The 21,036-nt window shown below is 40.8% G+C and overlaps 1 protein-coding gene across 5 annotated transcripts in view; it reads right to left on the minus strand.

The window, feature by feature from the left end:
- Positions 1–21,036, minus strand: part of MIA3 (MIA SH3 domain ER export factor 3) — a 221,936-nt gene that overhangs the window by 26,254 nt on the left and 174,646 nt on the right. For 2 of the 5 annotated variants that reach the window (XM_032784370.2, XM_032784368.2), the window contains exons 1-4: positions 14,799–14,979; positions 13,104–13,237; positions 5,159–5,248; positions 1,227–4,197 (exon numbers count right to left, since the gene is read on the minus strand). The exons of 1 other annotated variant lie outside the window; for it this stretch is intronic. In XM_032784370.2, the coding sequence (XP_032640261.1) occupies positions 1,227–4,197; positions 5,159–5,248; positions 13,104–13,237; positions 14,799–14,946 (3,343 nt within the window). In that variant the 5' untranslated portion in view covers positions 14,947–14,979. Of the gene's footprint in view, positions 1–1,226; positions 4,198–5,158; positions 5,249–13,103; positions 13,238–14,798; positions 14,981–21,036 lie in introns of those variants that run through there. 2 more of the 5 variants (XM_032784371.2, XM_032784372.2) reach the window with 2 other exon arrangements.

A 21,036-nucleotide genomic window follows, 5' to 3' on the forward strand; every position in this document is an offset into this window, starting at 1 on the left:
TTTGAAGACTGTGACTGACAAAGTCTTCCCGATATCCTCCACTAAATATATTCTTCCAGATGGCTATTTTTTTGTTCCAGTATATTTTTAGGCAAATTTCAGTGACACTCAATTAAATATTTGCATGGAAATTATGCAAGGTAAAAACACTGGCCAGATGGAATAATTCAGTTTTACTGAATCTCAGTAACAACAATGTATAAGAAAATACATGGCAAACTATTTGCTTCTGTTAAAAGGGCCCTATTTATACTAGGGTTTTGTACTGCCCTTCATCTTTGTCCCCATCACTATTATCTGACTAATCAGTCTCTGGTGGACTTCATGAAGGGCTGGGAAATCAATCTAAGATACGCAACTTCAGCTACGTGAATAGCGTAGCTGAAGTCGAAGTATCTTAGATCGAGTTACCTACCGTCCTCATGGCGCGGGACCAATGTCCGCGGCTCCCCCTATCAACTCCGCTACCGCCGTTCGTGTTGGTGGAGTTCCAGAGTTGACAGGAGCTTGTTCGGGGATCGATATATCGCGTCTCATCTAAACCCGATATATCGATCCCCAAGAAATCGATTGCTACCCGCCGATACGGCCGGTAGTGAAGACATACCCAAAGCCTATGGCTCATCTTCCTTGCCAAGGTTGGCATGCTCAGTATTTCCTCCACTCATTCCCTGTGTTTTGATGATATAGTAGTGATAGGATTCTTATCTAGATAATTTTTCAGTGTCTAAGTTTAATATAAAATCATTGCACATATCAGATAATGGCACACTAGTTACAAGCAGCTGCTGTGGAAGTTCAGCACCTACTACATATTTCTAAAAATTCACTGCATGCCTGTAATTTTTTTTTTTGCCCTGTGTGAATGGGTCTTTCCTGCCACATCCATTCACTTCAGTCTCATATGCAGGAGGCCTGTTCATCAGAATGAAGCAGATGGTTGAGGCTCAGTAGCTGTCATCTCTCTTTCTTACGGTTTATACGGCCAACCATCAGCATAGTATCTGAGCCCTTCCACATAAAAATTGATTAGCAATAGTGAAGTCCCAAATAGAGTCTGGGTTTCTTTTCCCCACACCCCAACCCTACCCCACCCCACCCAATTATGCTATAAAATCTCTACTCAGAGTAGGGTTATCTGTTTGGGGGGCAGGGGGAGGTCCTCCATAGGCAAGCAAAAAAATCTCTCAACTTCCCCTGAGCAATCGTCAAATATAAGAGCCTACCTGTACCATGCATGCTATAATCCTTCTCATGTTCTGGAATGGATACAAGAGGTTCACTCTCACTAACAGATGAGTATTTGTGCCTTAATGAATATATTAATTCCTGAACATCATCCATCAGTGCACCTTCTTCATCCCACAAATCTATTTCTTTCACCATCTCTTCTTTATTTTCTGCTTGCCTTGCATCTAAAATGTGTTCCACAATATCCATTATCCTAGATTCTGAAAATGTAAGGATCTGATCCAAAGCTTGTTCAATATCCTCATAATCATGGTTACCCTTTTGAGCAAGATCCAGCTTCAACTTCATGTTGTGAAACATGGCTTCTACCCTGACAATGTGCTGGGGCCCAAGATACTTTTGTAAACGTGCCACTCGCTTTTCATCAAGAAATTCCTTTATTATAGTGAGCTGCTTCACAGCCTCTCCGTATTCTGGCTCCACAGCTTCATTTGTGGTTACAGAAGTATCAGCAGGCCCTGTCTGCTCTATTATGGTCTGAATATCTTTCAGGTCTTTCTGCACAAGATCCTCTAGGAGAGGATCTTCTGTTTGATTAAAGTCATTTTTGCTGTCCACTGTTTCAAGAGACTTGTCATTTGGCAACATCCTTTCATCCTCTTCTTCCACTTCAGGTGCTACTAATGTTTCTTCTGTTTCTGGAGACTCCTCCTCTTCTTCCATCTCATTCAGTTTAGCTCCACTGAATTGTATATCCTCCTCTTCATTCTTGGTCTCACTCAAATCTTGCATGCTGTTCTTTCTGGTATGCTTAAATGTTGTGTTTGCTTCCTCTATCTCATAAACAGGATTAGCAGTTCCTGAAATAGCTTCATCTGGTATTTCCAGTTCTGGGTTTGTACTTTCTCCATCTAATTTATTACCCTGTCTATTTGCAAGCCTCTCTTTTGACAATTTTGCACTTGCAGCATTGTCATCTTCTAATAGTTCTTCCTCTGCTTGACTTAGGCGGTCATCATCATCTTCAGCTTCGAACTCTTCAGACTGAAGTTCTGGTTTTATTGTTTTTTCTCCAGCTATATCGGTTCCAAGATCTTTGTCTTTATTTTCATCCCCATTATGAGCAGTGTCTTGTTGGGTCATCCTCTCTGCGTCAACATCCTGTGTAGTGTCTGTGGATATTTCTTCAGTTGCTATTTCACCAATAGTTTTTTCTAGTGTCTTCTTGCCTGTGTTTCTGGAAAGCTCTTGTTCTGCAGCTTCCTCCAAATAGCTGGTCTTGTTTTCTTGTTGCTTAGATTGCTCAATAGCTGATTTAGTGGTATGCTGATTGTTCAGGTCGTCTTCTTTTTTTCCCCTTAGTATTTCAGTAGCTTCCTTAATAGCAACATTTGTTTGATTCTCATTCTCAGGTACCCTTGTTTGTTCAGAATCCTCTCCATCTTGTTGAATATCTTGTTTCTCTGTAGCAGATGTTTCATGCTCTCTTTTGCCTTCTAAGAGGTCAATATCCCCCAGGTCACTTTGGGATGCACTTTTTTGCTCCTCCAGTGGTTCTGGTAGGAAATTAATGGATTGCTGGTCTCCAGATGCTTTTTTTTCCTTTATTTTCTTCCATAATGTTTTGGGTTTTGTATCATTTTCCAAGCTGTCCTCCAAAATCTCCTCCTCCGCTTTTTCTTCATCGTTCAATATTTTATGAAGAGTAATTCCTTCTGGGTCATCTTTGATGTTGCCTACAGGTGGTTTTAAAGTTTCTTGCTTTTCTTCAATGGCTAGTTTAGACTCTAGGCTAGGAATAGCACTAGGATCATGCACAGATGTGCTGTGCAGTTCTTCAGTAAATGATTCTGTCTTATCATCCATGAACTCTTCCTCATACTGTTTAGTTTTGTTTGTTTTTTCCTTTGGATCTTGGCCATCTACAACATGTTTTTCCTTTTTGAGAAGATCATCTTCTATTAGATCTTCAAGCTGAACTGTTGCTGCTGTTTCATCCTCCTTACTAACTGGGACTGCCTTATCCTCTTCCTCCTTTTCTTCCAGTGAATCAGACTTGCCCACATCTGTTTCATCATTTGTTCTTGCACCCCCTCTGTGAGTTGGAAAAATAGTGTCCTCTACAGTTGTTAATAAACCCAAATAGTCTTTTTTCTCATTATTTCTTTGGGTAATTAACTCTGCGGCATCCTCAATTGTTTCATAGGGTTTATTCTTTTCTGACTCATGGTCAGCATATTTATCAGCTGAATGCTTTTCAGCTTCTGAGTCCACTGGAGTTTCTTCTTTTGAAAATGACAGCAAAGGAATTTCTTCAGATTGCTCCCTAAGATCTTCCAGCAACTCTGTGTAATGAGAATCAGTATTCAAATCTTCATTAAAATCATTCTCCAGTGATGTCACAAGGCTAGTCATCTCATCATCAGACACAAAAGCATCTGCAGTTGAGCCAAATTTTGTTTTCAAGTCTATAGATAGTTCTCTGTTTAAAAGTGTATAGGCATCAGTCTCTTCACTCTCCTTATCTGATTCTTTGGCTGTACCCTGAGGATTATTAGAATATTTGGCATTTTCACTTTCTAGCACTTTTAATTTTTCTTGTAGCATTCCTTCTGAGTGAGGATGTGCAATTTGTTCTCCCTGAGACTTTTTTTCATGGCTATATATGTTGAGGTCATCTCTCTCAGATTTGAAGAGTCCCTGTACATTCTCAGTATTTTCAGAAAGAAAACTGCCTTTTTCTTCTGTTTTGGTGAGGACTTTCTTGTTTTCTTCTGGACCTGGCTCAGGAACATCAGTCTCAGAAACATCAAGGGGCTTTACAGTATCAGACCTTTCTGTCTCCTCCTCCTCCTCTTTGGTTTCTTCAACAACTTCTGTCCCTGGAGCATTTAATTCAGCTTTGCCCATGTTCACCACAGTTTCTTCTGAAGATTTTAAAAGCTCATCCACATTGTAGTTATCAAAATCATCTTTTCCTCCGTCAAAACAAACAAAATCAGTTTCCTGGAACAAAGGGAAAAAGCATTGTCAGTTATCAGAAATTTTTTTCTATTACACTGATGTAAAAGGTTCAAACAATTTTCTTTACCATTACATGTATCTACACTTTTCCATTAACTGGAGACTAAATCATGAAGTCCGTAATCAAAACTTCCATTGGTTCAATGGGAGTTTTCTTGAGTAAGGACTGAGTAGAAAAACCAAGTAAGGACCTTAGGATTCCAAGCAGTGGGCTAAGTCCTAAGAAGTCATGAACAGATAGGGAGTCAATGACAGAGTTGGTTATATTTTAAATAATCTATCATGTGCATCTTTGAAATTAGAACTATTATCAGTAAAATGGCAAGGACAAGTTCTTCTTTATCAAATGGTTAGCATATAGCGGAGTGCCACCATAAATAAATAATGATACAGACTAAAGGTTTGTACTTACACGATACATATGGGCCAAAATTCAGACTGATCCTGCAACCTTACTCACATATGTATTTCCAGTAATTACAATGGCGTTACCCATGTGAGTAAGAGTTGCCGAATCAGACTGATAATCTATATGCTAATAGAGTTAAGCAAACAAAGAGCCTTTCACAGTTCCAAAGTTTTTCTCTAAGTTCCAGAAGTTCTGGGAAACAAACCTATTAATTCAGAGTTTGTATGAAACAGCCTCCATAACAACCCAGCCAATAACATTTCTTCAGGGATTCTGAGACCATTCTATGTATAGTTATTTAGTCACTTTTTGTCAGAAGAAAGAATGCTTCATTTAAGACAAGTCCAGTGTTCAAATTATGGTGGATATAGACATATATACACACAATATTAGTTGACTTATTGAAAAGTAATTAGTTCTTTCCTTCTAGGGTTATTGAGGTCCCAGTTAGCTCTCTCACTGATTTCACTCACAATTCAGGAATGAGCCTTAAGTGTAATACAGCCAGTCAAAAAAGTCACAATCAAAACTTACATCTGTTGGTAGTTCTAGCTCATCACTGGTATTGTAAGTATAATTTATTTCAAGTAAATCCTTTGGAAAATATCCAAATTCACTGCCAACCTGCCAGAAAAAAACAACAAAACAAAAAGAAGTTTCAATGTAAAGAAGCTTGTAAAGCCACATATTGAAAAAAGTAACTTTAAAAAATTACAATTAGTAGTTAAGAATATATCAAGTTAGATATCAAACCTAAATATTTCTAGACATACAGGTTGTTACCACAATAAATTGGAGAAACAGAACAGTAATTCATTACACTTGAATAGTTTAATTTGAGATTCTAAACCAGGGATTGGCAATCTTTGGCAAGTGGCTCGGCAGGGTAAGCCCCCTGGTGGGCCAGGCCAGTTTGTTTACCTGCCGCGTCCACAGGTTCGGCCGATCACGGCTCCAACTGGCCGCGGTGTAGGGATACTAAAGAAGGTTTATATTAGACATGGTTTATATGAAAAATTATTTATTGTTAAAAATGATTTATTGTTAGAAACGATTTAATGTTAATTAATACTTTATAACTAAAGGTTTATATTAGAAATATATATATATAATCATAGGAATAAGTAGCCAAACAATGTTGTTTACTGTTATCTTTTATTTTATTTTGGTATTTACAATAAATGTGACAAATGTCTTGTCCCCTTTAATAAGATCCTGCTAGTTTTTATTGGTATAACATTTTGGTGGAGAATACGAAAGGGATTATTGGTATTTTTGCCTCACTTATTGTAAACCAATCTGTGTGCACACACAACCGGCTCTACAGAGCACGGTTCTATCTTTGGTTAACCAAAACCCTGCTGGCCCCCCCGTGGGTAGAAGGAAAATAAAGAGCTCATAAAATTGTTAACAAACCTGCTGGCCTCCGAAGAGGTAGCAGAAAAAGAGAAAAAAAAAAATCAAATCAGGGGCAACAAGAGGTTCCAGGGACCAGACAGTGCTGCTCGCTGACAAAATTAAAAATGTTTAAGAAAAGGCAAGGAAAAGTCCAGAAAAAAATGAAGTCAAAAGTAGCTTCTACCTCACCTTTTATTAAAGAGAAATGCCTTTTAAACAAATCCTTCAGAGATATGGCAGCAGTCTTGGACTGAACAAGCCCTTGCAGATATCTGCACCATTTCGGACCTAGAGGATAGATTGGCCCAATATATCCTCATATGTAAACCCCCAAATGCAACAGAAAGAGACGCTGCAGGGATCTGGCTGCTCTGGGAGGCTTGTAATGACAGCTACCTCCGCCTAACAGCCTGTAAAAAGAAAAAAAATATCTCTAAAAGAGACTTGTCCCCTTTAATAAGATCCTGCTAGTTTTTATTGGTATAACAGCGGTTCACCGCTCCAGGCCAATGGGGGCGGCGGGAAGCAGCAGCCAGCATATCTCTTGTCCTGTGCTGCTTCCCGCCGCCCCCATTGGCCTGGAGCGGTGAACCACGGCCAGTGGGAGTGGACATGACAGGTAAACAAACTGGCCCGGCTGGCCAGGGGGCTTACCCTGGCGAGCCATGGGCCAAAGGTTGCCGATCTCTATTCTAAACATTAATTAAGCCTCACAACACCTTTGTGAAGTAGGGAAGTATGTCTACTCCCCTTTCAAAGACGGCCAACTAAGGCATAGGGCCACATAGCAAGTTATGGGAAGAGTCTGGAATGAAACCCAGGAGTCATGGCTCATAGCACACTCTCACTGACTTCACAAATGCTCCGACTGCTTTCTTGTGCACAATTAGCAAAAATATCTTTTCGTGATAAGGCCTACCTGTCTGCAAAAATGTCACCTCCTCCATAACTTTATACTTCTCCCCTCACATTTTGAAAAGATTGGTAAAAGCTGGCTTTAAGGAAACACAAAATTGCACCTGAGCTATTGTAAATTGCTGAATAGCCTTTTATCACACTAGTATTATCTACCTTAGTATCAGTGTGTAAAATGTGACCCTCTTTGCAAACACACTTGTTCTTCGGTAGCTACTGTTTCCAGGTGAGCAATAGCTGCAGGTGGTCAGTAAAGAGTAAGGTGATGTGGCGATCAAATCCAAACAGTAGGAGACAAAAGCTCTCTTATCATTCACTAGTTAAAGATCCACAGAATAATGCTCTCACTTGGGAGCTCTGATAGCTGCTGTCAGGAAGCCAATATGAATAGCACAGTATTGCTTCAAAGATTAGATAGCCAAAGCAATGAGAAACTGGCAGACACCCTATTAAGAGTAGAGTCCCTAGAAAGCCAAAATATGCTCAAGAATAAAACACTGCTCATTTCCTTAATATCTTGATGTTTTTATTGTAGGAGCAAGAAGACATTTGCCAATATTCTTGGAGAGTATGAGTGAAGATCATGCAATTAAGGATCAAAATAGAGTGAACTATGTTCTTTTCTTTATCAAAATAATTAGATGGGACACATTCTGATATCAATTACACTGGTTTATAAATCCAGAGTAGTTTCAAACAGTTCAGTGAAGCTCTCTGGATTTGCCACAGTGCAAATAATAATTAGAACTTGGTCTAGGTGTGTAATATACTGATATTGTAATACACACATCAATGAATAAAATACTGAAGGGATATTTGTTAAATATTTACCACTCAAATCCTAAATTAAATAGCTGTGGAAACTAGTTACATAACAATAATGTTTACAGAACTGATATCAATTTTTTGTATATGCTACAGGGAGAAGTCACTGCTACTATATTAAAAAACTCCTGTGTATTATATTTGAGATAGGAGCAAGCCAAGTAACAGGGAGTGTGCAATTAGCCTAGAAAAGCTAGTTATAAATCCCTTCCCCTTTATTCCCATAGAATAATACTATCTTTTTCTTCATATAATATTCCATTTTTCAAAGACTCTTTCAACTGCAAAAGCCGAAGCCTCAAAGTAGCTTCCTTGTAGACTAATCTTAATGACAACAATTAGGCATCACAATTTCACACTACTTTACTTTAATCCAAGCTTCCAAGCATACAAGTCCCTTGCCATGACCCAGTTTGCAATTTAACATGGCCTATGACAGAAAAATGTACTCCTATTTATTGCCAAGCACGCAAAGAAAAATATTCTTTATTCTATTCAGTAGTGATTGAGGCTTGAAAGGAAAACAGAATGTCACGGCAGAGAATGGAGGGGGAAAAAATGCATCCTGCAGCCTGTCTGGGAGATACTCCCAATTAATTGGCAGCCGAACTGATCTGCAAATGAGACATGGGTTTAAACACATTTGCATCTAGAATTAAAGAACGGGCAGTCTCCGAAGTCTGTATGTGTCTGAGCTAAATGTGCTTGTAGCGTTTCCTTATGACAGCAACCTCCAGTAACTGATTCACAAAATGATACTGACATCTTGATGCCACAGAAAGCAATCACTTTACACCACCTGCTGAATACTACAATGACAGAAGCCAGAAAGAGAAAATATTATCCTGCTATGTCTGAGTTACAAGGTTCAGCTATTATTTAAAAAAAAAAAAAATTCTACAAAAGCACAAACATCAGGAATATTCTCACTTACAAGGATCCAGTACAGCAGGAGAGTTGGGGCAAAGAGAGGGTTAGTTTGCTCTACCTTTTTGTGTAGCCTTTGTATATAATTCAGAAAGATTAGAACCCAATGTTAGGAGCAATTCCTGAACTCCATGTGGATCTTCCAGAAATCAATTCTCCCACACACTTTGTTTTGAAAGTAACTCCAGCCACAACCACGATTCCAGAGAAAGGTGGCCCCAAGTCAAATCCTTTTCCAAATCCAGGAATGAGGAAAGGAAACAGAAGGAAACATCTGGTGCATGACTAAATAATGTTCCATCCTGCACCACAGAGTACCATATATACTCGATCATAAGCCGGTTCGTTTATAAGCTGCTCCCCCGCCCAGATGGATAAGTAAAACATGGAAAATTTTTATAACCTGTTCATAAGCTGACCCTATAATTCAGGGGTCAGGAAACTTTGGCTCCTGGGTGTTTGTTTACCTCGAGCGTCCACAGGCACGAGGTAAACCTAAGTAAACAAAGTGTCCTGGTGCACCAGCTGCTTACCATGATGGGCCAGAACAGCAACAGGTGGGGAAATTTTTTGGCGGGGAGAAGCTGGGAGTCAGAGGAGTAACCCCTGTGACCACCCCCCACATGACACCACCTCTAGCCCGGGAACCCCACACTCTCCTCAGCCCATCCCTTCTCACCTTATCTGGGGAGGGCCAGGGGAGGAAGTCTCTGACCTGACTGGAGCTGCTCCGCCAGGTTGGACAATGCGGCTGCAGCCTGCTCCGGCAGGCCAGACCGGGCGGCATGGCCGCAGCATGGTCCAGCAGGCTGGGTCGGGCAGCACAGCTGCAGCATGCTCCGGCGGGCTCGGCAGCATGGCCACAGCCTGCTCTGGGGGGCAAAGCTGAGCGGCATGGCTGCAGCCTGCCAGCCCCGGAGCTGCAGCTGCTTCGGAGGCTGGAGGGAGAGCAGTGTGGCCAGAAGCAGAGATACTCTGGCCCTGCCTCTTTCCTTTTGTCTCTGCTGGCTATGCTGCTTCTTTTTGCTCCTTCTGTTTGAGGAAGGGGCTGTGTTCCACCTCTCCCTCTCTATACCCGTTCATAAGCCGACCCCCTTCTCTGGTGCTTCCCTTTTTTACTAAAAAAATTTGACTTATGAACGAGTATATACGGTAATATATATTTTTGTGGGGTAGAAATAAGCCTAACACTGAAAAACTGTTACTTTAAAAAGTGGCAGCTCTTTGAAGTTGCTCAGAGATTTGGGATATGAGAGATTCTGATAAAAAATGTGGGCATGATCATAAATGTGGGGTATTTTTTATGTTGGTGATATGGACTGTTCACGGGGGAGGGGGATATCTTACAGAGACAGTAATATATAGAGTTTAAAAAGTATAACATATGTAGTATGACATGGCCATTGACTCTTCGTGCTTTGAGGAAAACCTGGCACCAATATTTTCTCTGAACTGATGTTTCAATGGAATTAAAAACAGAATTATTCTTTAACACTCTGAGCACCTTCCATTGTACTAACAACAGCGTAGATCCTGAAACCCTCCACATGCAGAATTCCCCTTGACTTCAATGAGAAATCTGCGTACAGAGGGCATCCAAGAATGAACTCCAGACTAAGATTCTATTCTTGCAACAGCATGAAGGATTTTTGCAATCAACAACAGCTTGAATAGAAGGATGAGTTAACAGACAAGTAAAGGAGCACGTAAAGCAGTGAACAACTGCTTTAGATTTTCCAACCTGCATTAACCCTTGCTCATCTGATCATGGTCCTTCAAGTCACCCATATTTATTATGGCCCTGATCTTACAAATGACTCCATTTGGGCACAGTCACTTGCAGGATGGGGACTATATATAAAAATGTTGTTTTGGAACAAGACCAGTTCTTTAGTAATTCCGATCCTTAAATACAGTTTCATCTGGTGGCCCAAAACAAGGCCAGAATAACTATAAGTGGGTTAGAAATAGCCAGAAATTCTTCAAACAAATCAAATTCCCCATATTTAAGAGACAATAAAATTAAAGTTTATGGTGGAAGTGTGTAGTAATACATTTCAGATGATAAACTGTTTATGCAGGTTGCAATATGATCAGCTTAACTCCTTGTATGATAAATAAGTACAGTATCCCTATAGTTACTTCTTGGTTTTATAACTCCCTCTGATCACTACATAAAAGGGCACTGAAATCAAATTTGTCCCAAAATAGGCACATTTACAAAGCCCTAATATCAACAGAAAAGGTTCTATTTACATACATTAATTGACATTTTAAAAACATATATAAATAAGTATCCCTTTGAAAAGCTTCCAACCTAGTTATTGCAGCATTGTGTTATCAGGAGAAGCTGAAAGTGAAACTGACTAGAAACTAAAAATACAAAAATTAAACTGATTAGTCTTTTTTCATTGTTGGCTAGACATGCAGAAAGCCACCTAAATAGCAAAAAATAAATTGGATTTTTAAAATTCTTTCCAGTCTAATAATGTAAATTATTAACATAAATTAGGACTTTTGATTTGGATTTTTTTAAGTATATTACCTTAAGCTTGACAATGTGCCTTTAAGCTACTGGTGCTAGCTCCGTTAATGAATATGGTTAAAATGTTGATTCTGCAATTTCTTGTCTGTTCAATAATCTGTGGGCCTGATCTTGCAGCCCTTGCTAGCTTATGAGTAGGAACTACAGGATCGGGCCCAATGTGTTAGCTTTTTGTGTTTGTGAAGAGCCGGCAGCCCTGGAAACTGGTGCCATCTAATTATCCAGGTTATTTATGGCACAGTATGTGTCATAAGGGAATTGCCAGCATGATATAATTATAAATTCTGCTTCTTTCACCACATGGCACAGCTTTCCACTTTCTTCTATGCTATTTTAATTGGATACTACTCTTACTATGAGGCTGCCTGTCCCCACCCTAAGCAACACCTCCTGCCCGTGCATGAAGCCAGTAGTCACATAATAACAGCAGGCATGGCTTTGTGAAGGTCCAGTCCCGCTCGCTGAGGCATAGGACTTAGTTGTCAACAGCAGCATTTATCTTTGGGAGCAAAACAGTAAAGACATGGAGAAGAGCAGGGGACAGACAGGAATAAAGAATTTAAGGGCATGACCCCACAAGATGCTGAGCATCATTAACTGCCAGAAATACTAGTGACATCTGAGGCTAATCAGCTCCTTGTAAGGTTAGACTTCTTGTATTTTTTAATAATCTTCTTTTCTCTTCCCTGTGAGTGCTCCCATTCTGCAGATCTCATGAAAGCAAAACTTCTTCCCACTGAAGTCAACAGGAGTTTGCCATGTAATGACTTCAGGATCAGGGTCTGAGCGGGTTTGCTGAAGGGGTCTTCTTTTCCTGCTCAAGTGACCTAGACCTGGTCTACACTGGGGTAAGGGGTGTCGATGTAAGACATGCAACTTTAGCTACAGGAATACCGTAGCTGAAGTCGAAGTATCTTATTCCGACTTACCTCCCGTCCTCATGGTGTGGGATCAACGTCTGTGGCTCCCCCGTCGACTCTGCTACCACCACTCGCTCTGGTGGAGTTCCAAAGTCGACGGGGAGCATGTTCGGGGATTGATATATTGCGTCTAGGTGAGATGCGATATATCGATCCCTGATAAATCGATCGCTACCTGCCGATACAGCAGGTAGTCTGGACATACCCCTATCATCTTTAAACAGAATAAAATAAAATGACAGCCTTGTCTAAAGGTCTGTCACAGTTTGATTATGAAAAAATTATTATCGTGAGTAGTCCCCCAGAGAACCCTAAGTTTTACAAATACTTCCTTACTAAAACTGAAATAATTTTCAAAGTCCAATTTACTTTTCACTCTTTATGCTTCCCCCCACCTTTACTTAATTTGGACAACACCGCCACCTAGTCAGTTGAACAATAAAATGATGAGTACATAAAAAGCCATAGGCCACCGTCCTGCAAAGACTTATTCACTTGCTAAGTTTATGCAGTATGTATTGTGTCACCGAAGCCAATGAGACCACACACAGCATGCAAAGTTAAACAGATGGTTTGCAGGACTGGGACCTTAGTTTCTAGTCACTTTCAGGTTCTTCTGTACTAGCACAATGTTCGGTCTGCAAACACTGCAGGGGAATTTTTTAAAATATGGAAAAATATTTCTCTTGCTTTATTCAATATATGAAAAGTTAATTATAACAAAACCTAATGTATGATACAAATATGACCCAATAGCATCCCTTAAAAATAAGTGTGTTAAAATCTTGTCTCAAGTGAAAATTACATCTGCTACATTATCTCTGCTATGTAAAAAAGTGAAGTGTTTTCAGATTTTTGAAAAGGAGCAAAAGAAATGAAGATGATTGAAATGTACAATGCTAAAATGGCCAGTACAACTGAAATAAAATAAGTGTTTTGCAGTACTTACACTTCCAGCCCAAAGCTCAGTTGATTTTCCTATTAATTTGTAATACACATACACTGCTTCTCCTTCTTTCAAATTTATAAAGCGACAGTCTGGACCTTTAAAATCTTGCTTTGCTTTCCCTCGATACATCAACACTGTACAAAGAAAATAAAAACAAAATAAAGCACAGTTCCCTGAACAGTATCTGTATTAATTAGCAGGAAAGAAGGCCTTGTTGTATGCAGTTGTTGTATGCAGAATATGGGCATCTAGTCAAGGAATAAGAATATATGACTGACATAACAGACAAAAATTTATATGGTAATATTAAGATTGTTTCATGATGTGACGTTAAAAGTTACAATCTTTATAAAGAACTTTTGAAAATGTTAAAAGCACAATAAGAAAGAGGTATTAATAATAATAATAATTTTAAATCAGATGGATCCAAAGATGCCATGTGCTTCATGACTAATCAGCTTTCATGTTATTCAGTGCAGAAATTATACCTGTAGAGGATGGAGGTTTGTTTTGTTTTTGAAGAGGGTTTTTGCAGGAGGAAGAGAGCTGGGGAAGCTAAAAAAAAACTGGTCAAGATCAATTTATGAAATGCAAGTTCATCAAGGCAAGTCTTTAGCCAGCCTATGCAGCAAGGCAAAGACTTTGTTATACAATTATTTAAAATTGTATGATTATTTTTTGTATAAAAGTAAAAAAAAAATCAGATTCATGCAGCTTATGCCACAACAATTCATTTTCTAAGTATTTTGGAATGCTCATTCTTGCAAATCTGTGTCAAAGATGATGGAAAATTATTTCTGCTGAACTGTCAATATGCCAAGTGTCAGGTACCTTTTCAAACTGAACTCTGGAGCATAGCATTCCCTGTCAGACAAAAGAAATACAGTAAGTCCCCTAGGGAGACAGGAAATGCCTGAATATTTGTATATTTCCAAGAACTCAGGTTGCTTCCCTTTAAGAAAAAGAATGGATCCTCTCCGCCTGGAAGACACGGTTTTGTCTACATGGAAGGGGAATTCAAACATTTCATGTTTACTAAAAATCTAAAACACAAACAATGTAATACATCAGGAAACTGGGAGGGGGACTTGGCCACCCTCAGACCAACAAGGTTAGCAAGACACTAGAAAGGGTAATAACCCAAACGCAGGAGCTTTCTACCAGCACCGAGCTCCGCTTTGACACCGGGCCTCCAGAAACCGGAGTAGTTTTTAAACACATTTCGTCCCATAAGATGAGGCAAAAGCTTAGACAGAAAACAAGAGACTGTCTCCCTCCCTAGCAAGATCCCCCAATAACCAGCCCGGGTCCTTGTCCCTCTCCCTTTACACGACACACCAGACGGGGAAGGCAGGCGGCGTACTTGCAAACAACTATTTGTAATAAACTAAGCAACAAGTTTCCAAGCAATCTCTCGGAAGCTGTGGGCAGAGAGAAGGGCATCAGGCATCCATCCCTCCCACCGAGAGAGGCAGCACTGGGAGAGGGGTAACCTCAGCATCTCCCTCCCCACGAGAGGGCGCCTGGGGTGGAGCAGTGGTGTGGGGGCGCAGAGTGGTAAGCCCAGCATCTCCCCCTCCCCGCAGCAGGGGTGACCCCAGCGGGCCCCCAATCACTGGGAGGGCCCCCTGGAGATGCCAACAGGTCCTAGCCGTCGCCGAGCAGAGTCACCAGGACCGCCCCGCACCCACTTACTGCTGCACTCCGGGTCGGCGCAGCGCTTGCGCTCGGCGAAGCGCCGGTCCAGGTGCTTGGTGGCCGAGCAGAGGGGCCGCTGAGCGGGCAGGAGCAGGGCGACTAGGGCGAGGAGCAGGACAGAGACGCGCGGCCGCGCTGCAGCCATGTTAGCAGGGCTGGCGGCGGGGGGAGGAGGGAGCGGGGCCGACACGTCAGCAGAGCCGGGATGGAGGAGGATGTGGAGGGAGGAGGGAGCCGGGTGGGAGGGGGAAGAGGAAGAAATCCACCGCCTGCCCCAGAGTAGAGACGAGAACCCCCCTCCCTGCCGCCATCCCAGCCCCAGAAGACAAGGACCCCTCCCCTGTCATTCTAGCCCCAGAGGAATTTAGGGACCCCCTGGTGCCCCATCCAAGAGACCGGCTGCTTTCACGAGACTCCTACCATGTCCATCTAACCTCAGCCACGTCCCACTCCATTTCCCCTCCCTCCTTCCTACTGAGAACCTCCTGGCATGACGCTCAATCCCTACATAGCTCCTACATGCAGATTTTAATAAGAAGGGAGCAGAGATATCATGGATACTGCATGGCAGAGGAGCTCCTTGCAGAACTTTTTTCACTTTTGAAAGAGGTGGCAAGTCGTTGCTTTTGTTCAGAGCCCAGGAGTTGGGGTGCGGTAATTATTTTTTCCCTTTAAGGTCTGAATCTTTTCCACTGATGGAAAAAGTGAAGTCTTGGGGGTGGAGAGCTTGTATACAGAAGTACAGAGTCCTGCTGGATTCCGAAGGGAAATTTGGTTGAAAGTACATGTAGTCTAATGCATTCCAAAAGCAAAATATTTTCTGTTCAGAAGTAGTATTGAGCCAAGGTCACTGTCTGGAGCTAGGTTGGGTTAACAGGATAAAAGGCCTGGAAGTAGAGAATGAACTCTTTCAGAAGTAGAGAGGTCTCCTTTAACTTTTCCCCTCCTTTTCAGTTCACTGTAAGGTGTAATCCTGCCTCCCTTGGCCAGGGGGACTAGATAACTTAACAGGTACTCTCCCTCTTCGAGTGTAAAGGTGAAGCTCAAAATGATGCAAGAAGTCAAGCAAAAATAACGGTAACTTTTTACATTATCTTTAAGTACATTGTATCTATATACAAGTGGGTGTATCTATATAACTGTCACAAGAACACATCAACATTGTGAATATGGTACAGTAAGGAAATGTAATTCTGAAAGGTTAACAGTAGCAATGAGGCTGAACCAAACACTGGATCTTAATACTCTCCCCATCAATCCTTGCGGAAGTTCAGATCTAGATCTGAGCTTCATGACTCCATCATTGGAAAAAACGCAGTATCGGGCATTCTGTCCTCACCCAACTCTGGCTGATTAGGCTCCAATCTCACAAATGCTTAGGCACATAAAGGTATGTGAGTAGTCCCACTGAATTAAATGCAACTACTCATGGTAGAAGTTACTCAGGTAAATGCTGGTAGGATTGGGCCCTGAAAGTGCTTATTATAACTGTTCTGTAAATTCTATTTGCATTTGCTGCTACATATTAACGTGAATTACATTAGGGCTGTTTTGTAAATCAAATACATGCTCCTTACATTGGTACCTGTACCTTGTATGCATTCTTACATTACATTATAGTTATTTAACAGTCTAGGGCAAGAGAGCTGCAAAGAAAGCTACAGGGAATTGTCTGAAGGGTAAAGGTGGCTACATGGAATGTCTTTTCCTCCCTTCATATACTTAGCTTATCTGTAAATATTCAACCTGGCTCCTAGACTGCAAGCAGACAAAACGATATGGTTCAGGGGGAATAGATGATGGACAATAGATGCTTGTTGCTGATTCTATTGTAGTCAATAGCAAAACTCCCCTTAGCTTGAGTGGGAACAAATGGGGGGCAGGAGGATTTAAAATCAGGGAAGACAAATTCTGAACTGGATCCTGAAATGAGAGGGGCTATTGACCAAGTGGGGGGAAGTAGTAGACGTGGTATTTCATTTTAGTAAAGCTTCTGACAGTTTCACATGACATTTTCATAAGCAAACTAGGGAAATGGGGTCTAGATGAAATTACTATAAGGTGAGTGTACAACTGATTGAAAGACTACACACAGAGTAGTTATGAATGGTTTGCTGTCAAAGTGGGAGGGTGTATCTAGTGGTGTACTGCAGGGGTCAGCCCTGAGTCCAATATTTTCATTAATGACTTGGATAATGGAATGGAAAGTATGCTTATAAAATTTGCCAATGACAAGTTGGGAGGGATTGCAAATACTGTGGCGGACGTGATCAGAATTCAAAATAACCCTGACAAATTGGAGAATTGGTCTGAATACAAAGATGAAATTCAGTAAAGTGCAAAGCAACTTATTCAGGAAGAAAAAAAATCAAATGCACAACTACAATATGGAAAATAAGTGGCTAGGCAATACTGCGGAAAAGGATATGGGGGTTATAGTGGAACACAAATTGAGTAAGTCAACCATGTGATGCAGCTGTGAAAAAGTCTAATATAATTCTGGGGTGTATTAACTGGAGTGTCATATGTAAGACATGGGAGGAAATTGTCCTACTATACTTGGCACCAGTTAAGCCTTAGCTGCAGTACTGTGTCCTGTTCTGGGCACCACACTTTAGGAAAGATGGGGACAAATTGGAGACAGTTCAGAGGAGAGCAACAAAAATGATAAAAACTTTAGAAAACCTGACCTATGAGGAAAGGTTAAAAAAATTGGCATGTTTAGTCTTGAGAAAAGAAGACTGAGGGGGGACTTGATAACAGTCTTTAAATATATTAAGGGCTGCTCTAAAGAGGATGATCAATTGTTCTCTATGGCTACCACAATTAAGACAAGAAGTAATGGACTTAATGTGTAGTAAGGGATATCTATATTTATGTTAGATAGCATGAAAAACTATAAGGGTAGTTAAGCTCTGGAATTAGCTCCCAAGGGAGATTATGGAATCCCCATAATTGGAAATCTTTAAAAACAGGTTAGCCAAATACTTGTCAGGGATGGTCAAGTTTTACCTGGTCCTGCCACAACACGGATGTCTAGACTTGAGGACTTTTTGAAGTTCTCTCCAGCTCTACATTTCTATGAATGGGAGGATGCCTAGTGTCTGATGATCAAGGTGAAAGAGTTTTGTTTCTTTGTACATGTGGAAAAATGGAGTTGGCAAGCTGTGATTTAGAGTCCTTTTAAACTAATTAACATTTGCAAAACACTTTGAGATCATCGCTGAAGCACAAAAGATTATTAATAATTAAATGCTCGGGGGGTTACTCTGTGACCACAGAAAGTGTAGTCTTCGTGCTCTTCCATTTATTATCAGCTTTTATCTCAAACTTTTAGCAATCATCACCAATACTAATCACATTAGAATTACTGTTCATATGCTCATGGTTATTGATTTTTACTTTATATATCCATTTCTACATTCCCTTAGGAGAAATGAGAGCCCAAAAGATGTAGCAAAGTTAATACTACAAATCCTTGGAAAAATATCAATCCTATATTTTGCCCCACCCCCAAAAAATTAGTTTGTTATCTTGCTGTTGTCTGGGAGCATGACAAGAGAGTTTATATTATATATAAACTGACAATGCTAACAACAAATCTCTGATGACAAGTTTGGGTGCAGGTATCTTTGAGCATCCTGTTAGTTTTCTGTACTTAGCTGGGAGATGATCAAAAAACACTCAGCTGCTGCAGGATATATCCGTAGCTGGAGCCCTTCTCTCTAAGTCAGTGCTTCCCTAGCATAGTGCCTGGACTGTACAACACAGTGCTGCTGATGGTGCCATGCAGTGTAAGTATCTCTGGAAATCAGTTCATTAACCTCTCTACTTCAGGTCCCTCATCTATAGACTGTGGATACTGATACCATCATAAAGTGCTCAGAGTTCTATGGATGAAAAGCCCTAATAGGTTCTAAGTAGTATGAAGTTTGCAAATGGATTAAACCACACAACAGTTCTGATATTCAACCTGAATTTAAATTGTTATAGTCTGAAATTCTCTTTTGAAATATCTCAGAGTAGCTGTGTTGTTTTTGTGGATACAGACTAACAAGGAGTCCGGTGGCACCTTAAAGACTAAGAGATTTATTTGGGCATAAGCTTTCCATAGGTAAAAAACCTCACTTCTTCAGATATACGGAGTGAAAGTTTGAAATATAGCTTTCCAAGATTTATGTTTAAGTGACTGAAGACCCTGCCAAGAGTGAGTTAGCCATAAAATTAGATTTTATGGAAGAGCAAACAATATACATGTGAATACTCTAAAATTAGAAGACAAATACATATGTATAAAATATTTTATTAATGTGCTGCAATGTACATGGAGCTCACAAGTTCTATAATGTCAAAACAAAAGAATGAAGTTTAGCTGATTTTAGTTTGATGTCATAATTTCCATTCTGATTTTTAGCTGCTCGTTTCTGAAGACATAGCTGTTTGATAATGACCTCTCACTACTGGCTTCTGAAACATACATTTGAGTGTATGACTACACTAGAAAATCTGTAAACTATTCTTCAGGAGAAAAAAAAATATGCAAACATTGCAAGCAACACTGGATCAAGCCCAATACTTCTGAAAGTGGTTTAGTGAAACAAGTTCCTTGATAGCTTATATCAGGGGTAGGTAAACTACAGCCTGGGGGCCGCATCTGGCTCTTGAGCTTCCGCGACTTTCAAAAGCAAAAACATGCCCTCCCCCACAACTCCAGCTCCTATGCGTAGGGGCAGCCAAGGGACTCCACACGCTGCCCCTACCCCAAGAGCCACCCCCGCAGCTCCCATTGGCCAGGAACTACAATCAATGGGAGCTGCAGGGGCAGCACCTGCAGATAAGCCAGTGCACAGAGCTGCCTGACTGTGGCTCCGTGTAGAAGCTGGAAGGGGGGCATGCTGCTGCTTCTGGGAGCTGCTTGAGGAAAGCACTGCCTGAAGCCTGCACCTGACTCCCCCTATGCCCCTGCCCTGATCCCCCTTCTGCCCTCCAAACCCCTCGGTCCTAGCCCAGAGCACCCTCCTGCATTCTCAACCCCTCATGCTCAGTCCCACCCAAGCCCAGACCCCCAGCCAGAGCACTCACCCCCTCCCACACCCAATTTCGTGAGCATTCATGGCCTGCCATACAATTTCTATACTCCGATGTGGCCCTCGGTCCAAAAAGTTTGCCTCTCTCTGGTTTATAGACTCCTCATTGTTGCTTGTTGTGTTCAGACCTCAAGAAACTGGCTATTACTGCTATGGAATACTGTAGTGTCTACGTAGTCCTTTACTGCCAGTTCAGATAAACAGATTTTATTTCAATCCAGGCTACTCATTCAGATATCTCATGGTCAACTGGAACCTACACGGCGTGTTCCTAGTTGTGATGTAGTTTTCTATTCTCTGGTCAGCAAAAAGTTGCTGCTTCAGAAGTTTTTTACAAGTAAATTGCACCTCTAACACAGAAGTCTTTTTCCTTCTCAGTGCCTCTCTTTTTCATGGCTTTAGGTTTACCATAAAGCGTATATAACTGAGATCCAAGTATTTAAACTTGTGTGTTATGGATATAAATATTCAGAGTCACACTACAAAAAAAAAATCAGAAGGAATATATAACCACAACAGGTTTTAAGACAATCTCTAACTGTTATGAGGTTAGGGAGATACTCTTTTGGGAGGTAGATTCTTATTGTGGCATTTCTTACACCTTCCTCTGAAGCATGTGATGCTGGCCATTGTCAGAGATGGGATTCTGGATTAGATGAACCAGGTGTCTGATCCAGTACGGAATTTGCTATGTGTCCAGAGCTTCAAATTTTTATAAGTGATGTTTTGTATTTTATCTGATTTTGCTGTTAGTTCCTTCAACATGTCTGGGCTTCTCTGGAAGTAGTCTTTGGTACTGGAAAAGCCATTATGACTTATTCCTCCAGCTTCTTCACCATGGTGGCATGGATCCAGAAGTCTGATTTTGCCAGCCTCTTTCCGTTTGGCATTTTTGTACATAAGCACATTTCCTAGTGTCAAATATTTCTGGGATAAAAAATGTTTCAGCATTTGGAGACACAGCCCAGCAGAGCTGTTTAGCAAATGGGTCATAGTAGCTTTCCAGCACTGCTTTCTGTTTCAATTCTCAGACCTCCCCCACTATTTCAAGTAAACTCAAATTAACAAGTATGAAAACAAGATTTAGTAACCAGACTAAGTACATCATCCATTTTATGAGATCTTAGTCAACTTTTCTTTTACTTGAA

This window comes from Chelonoidis abingdonii, chromosome 3 (assembly GCF_003597395.2).
Source record: "Chelonoidis abingdonii isolate Lonesome George chromosome 3, CheloAbing_2.0, whole genome shotgun sequence".
NCBI lineage: Eukaryota > Metazoa > Chordata > Testudines > Testudinidae > Chelonoidis > Chelonoidis abingdonii.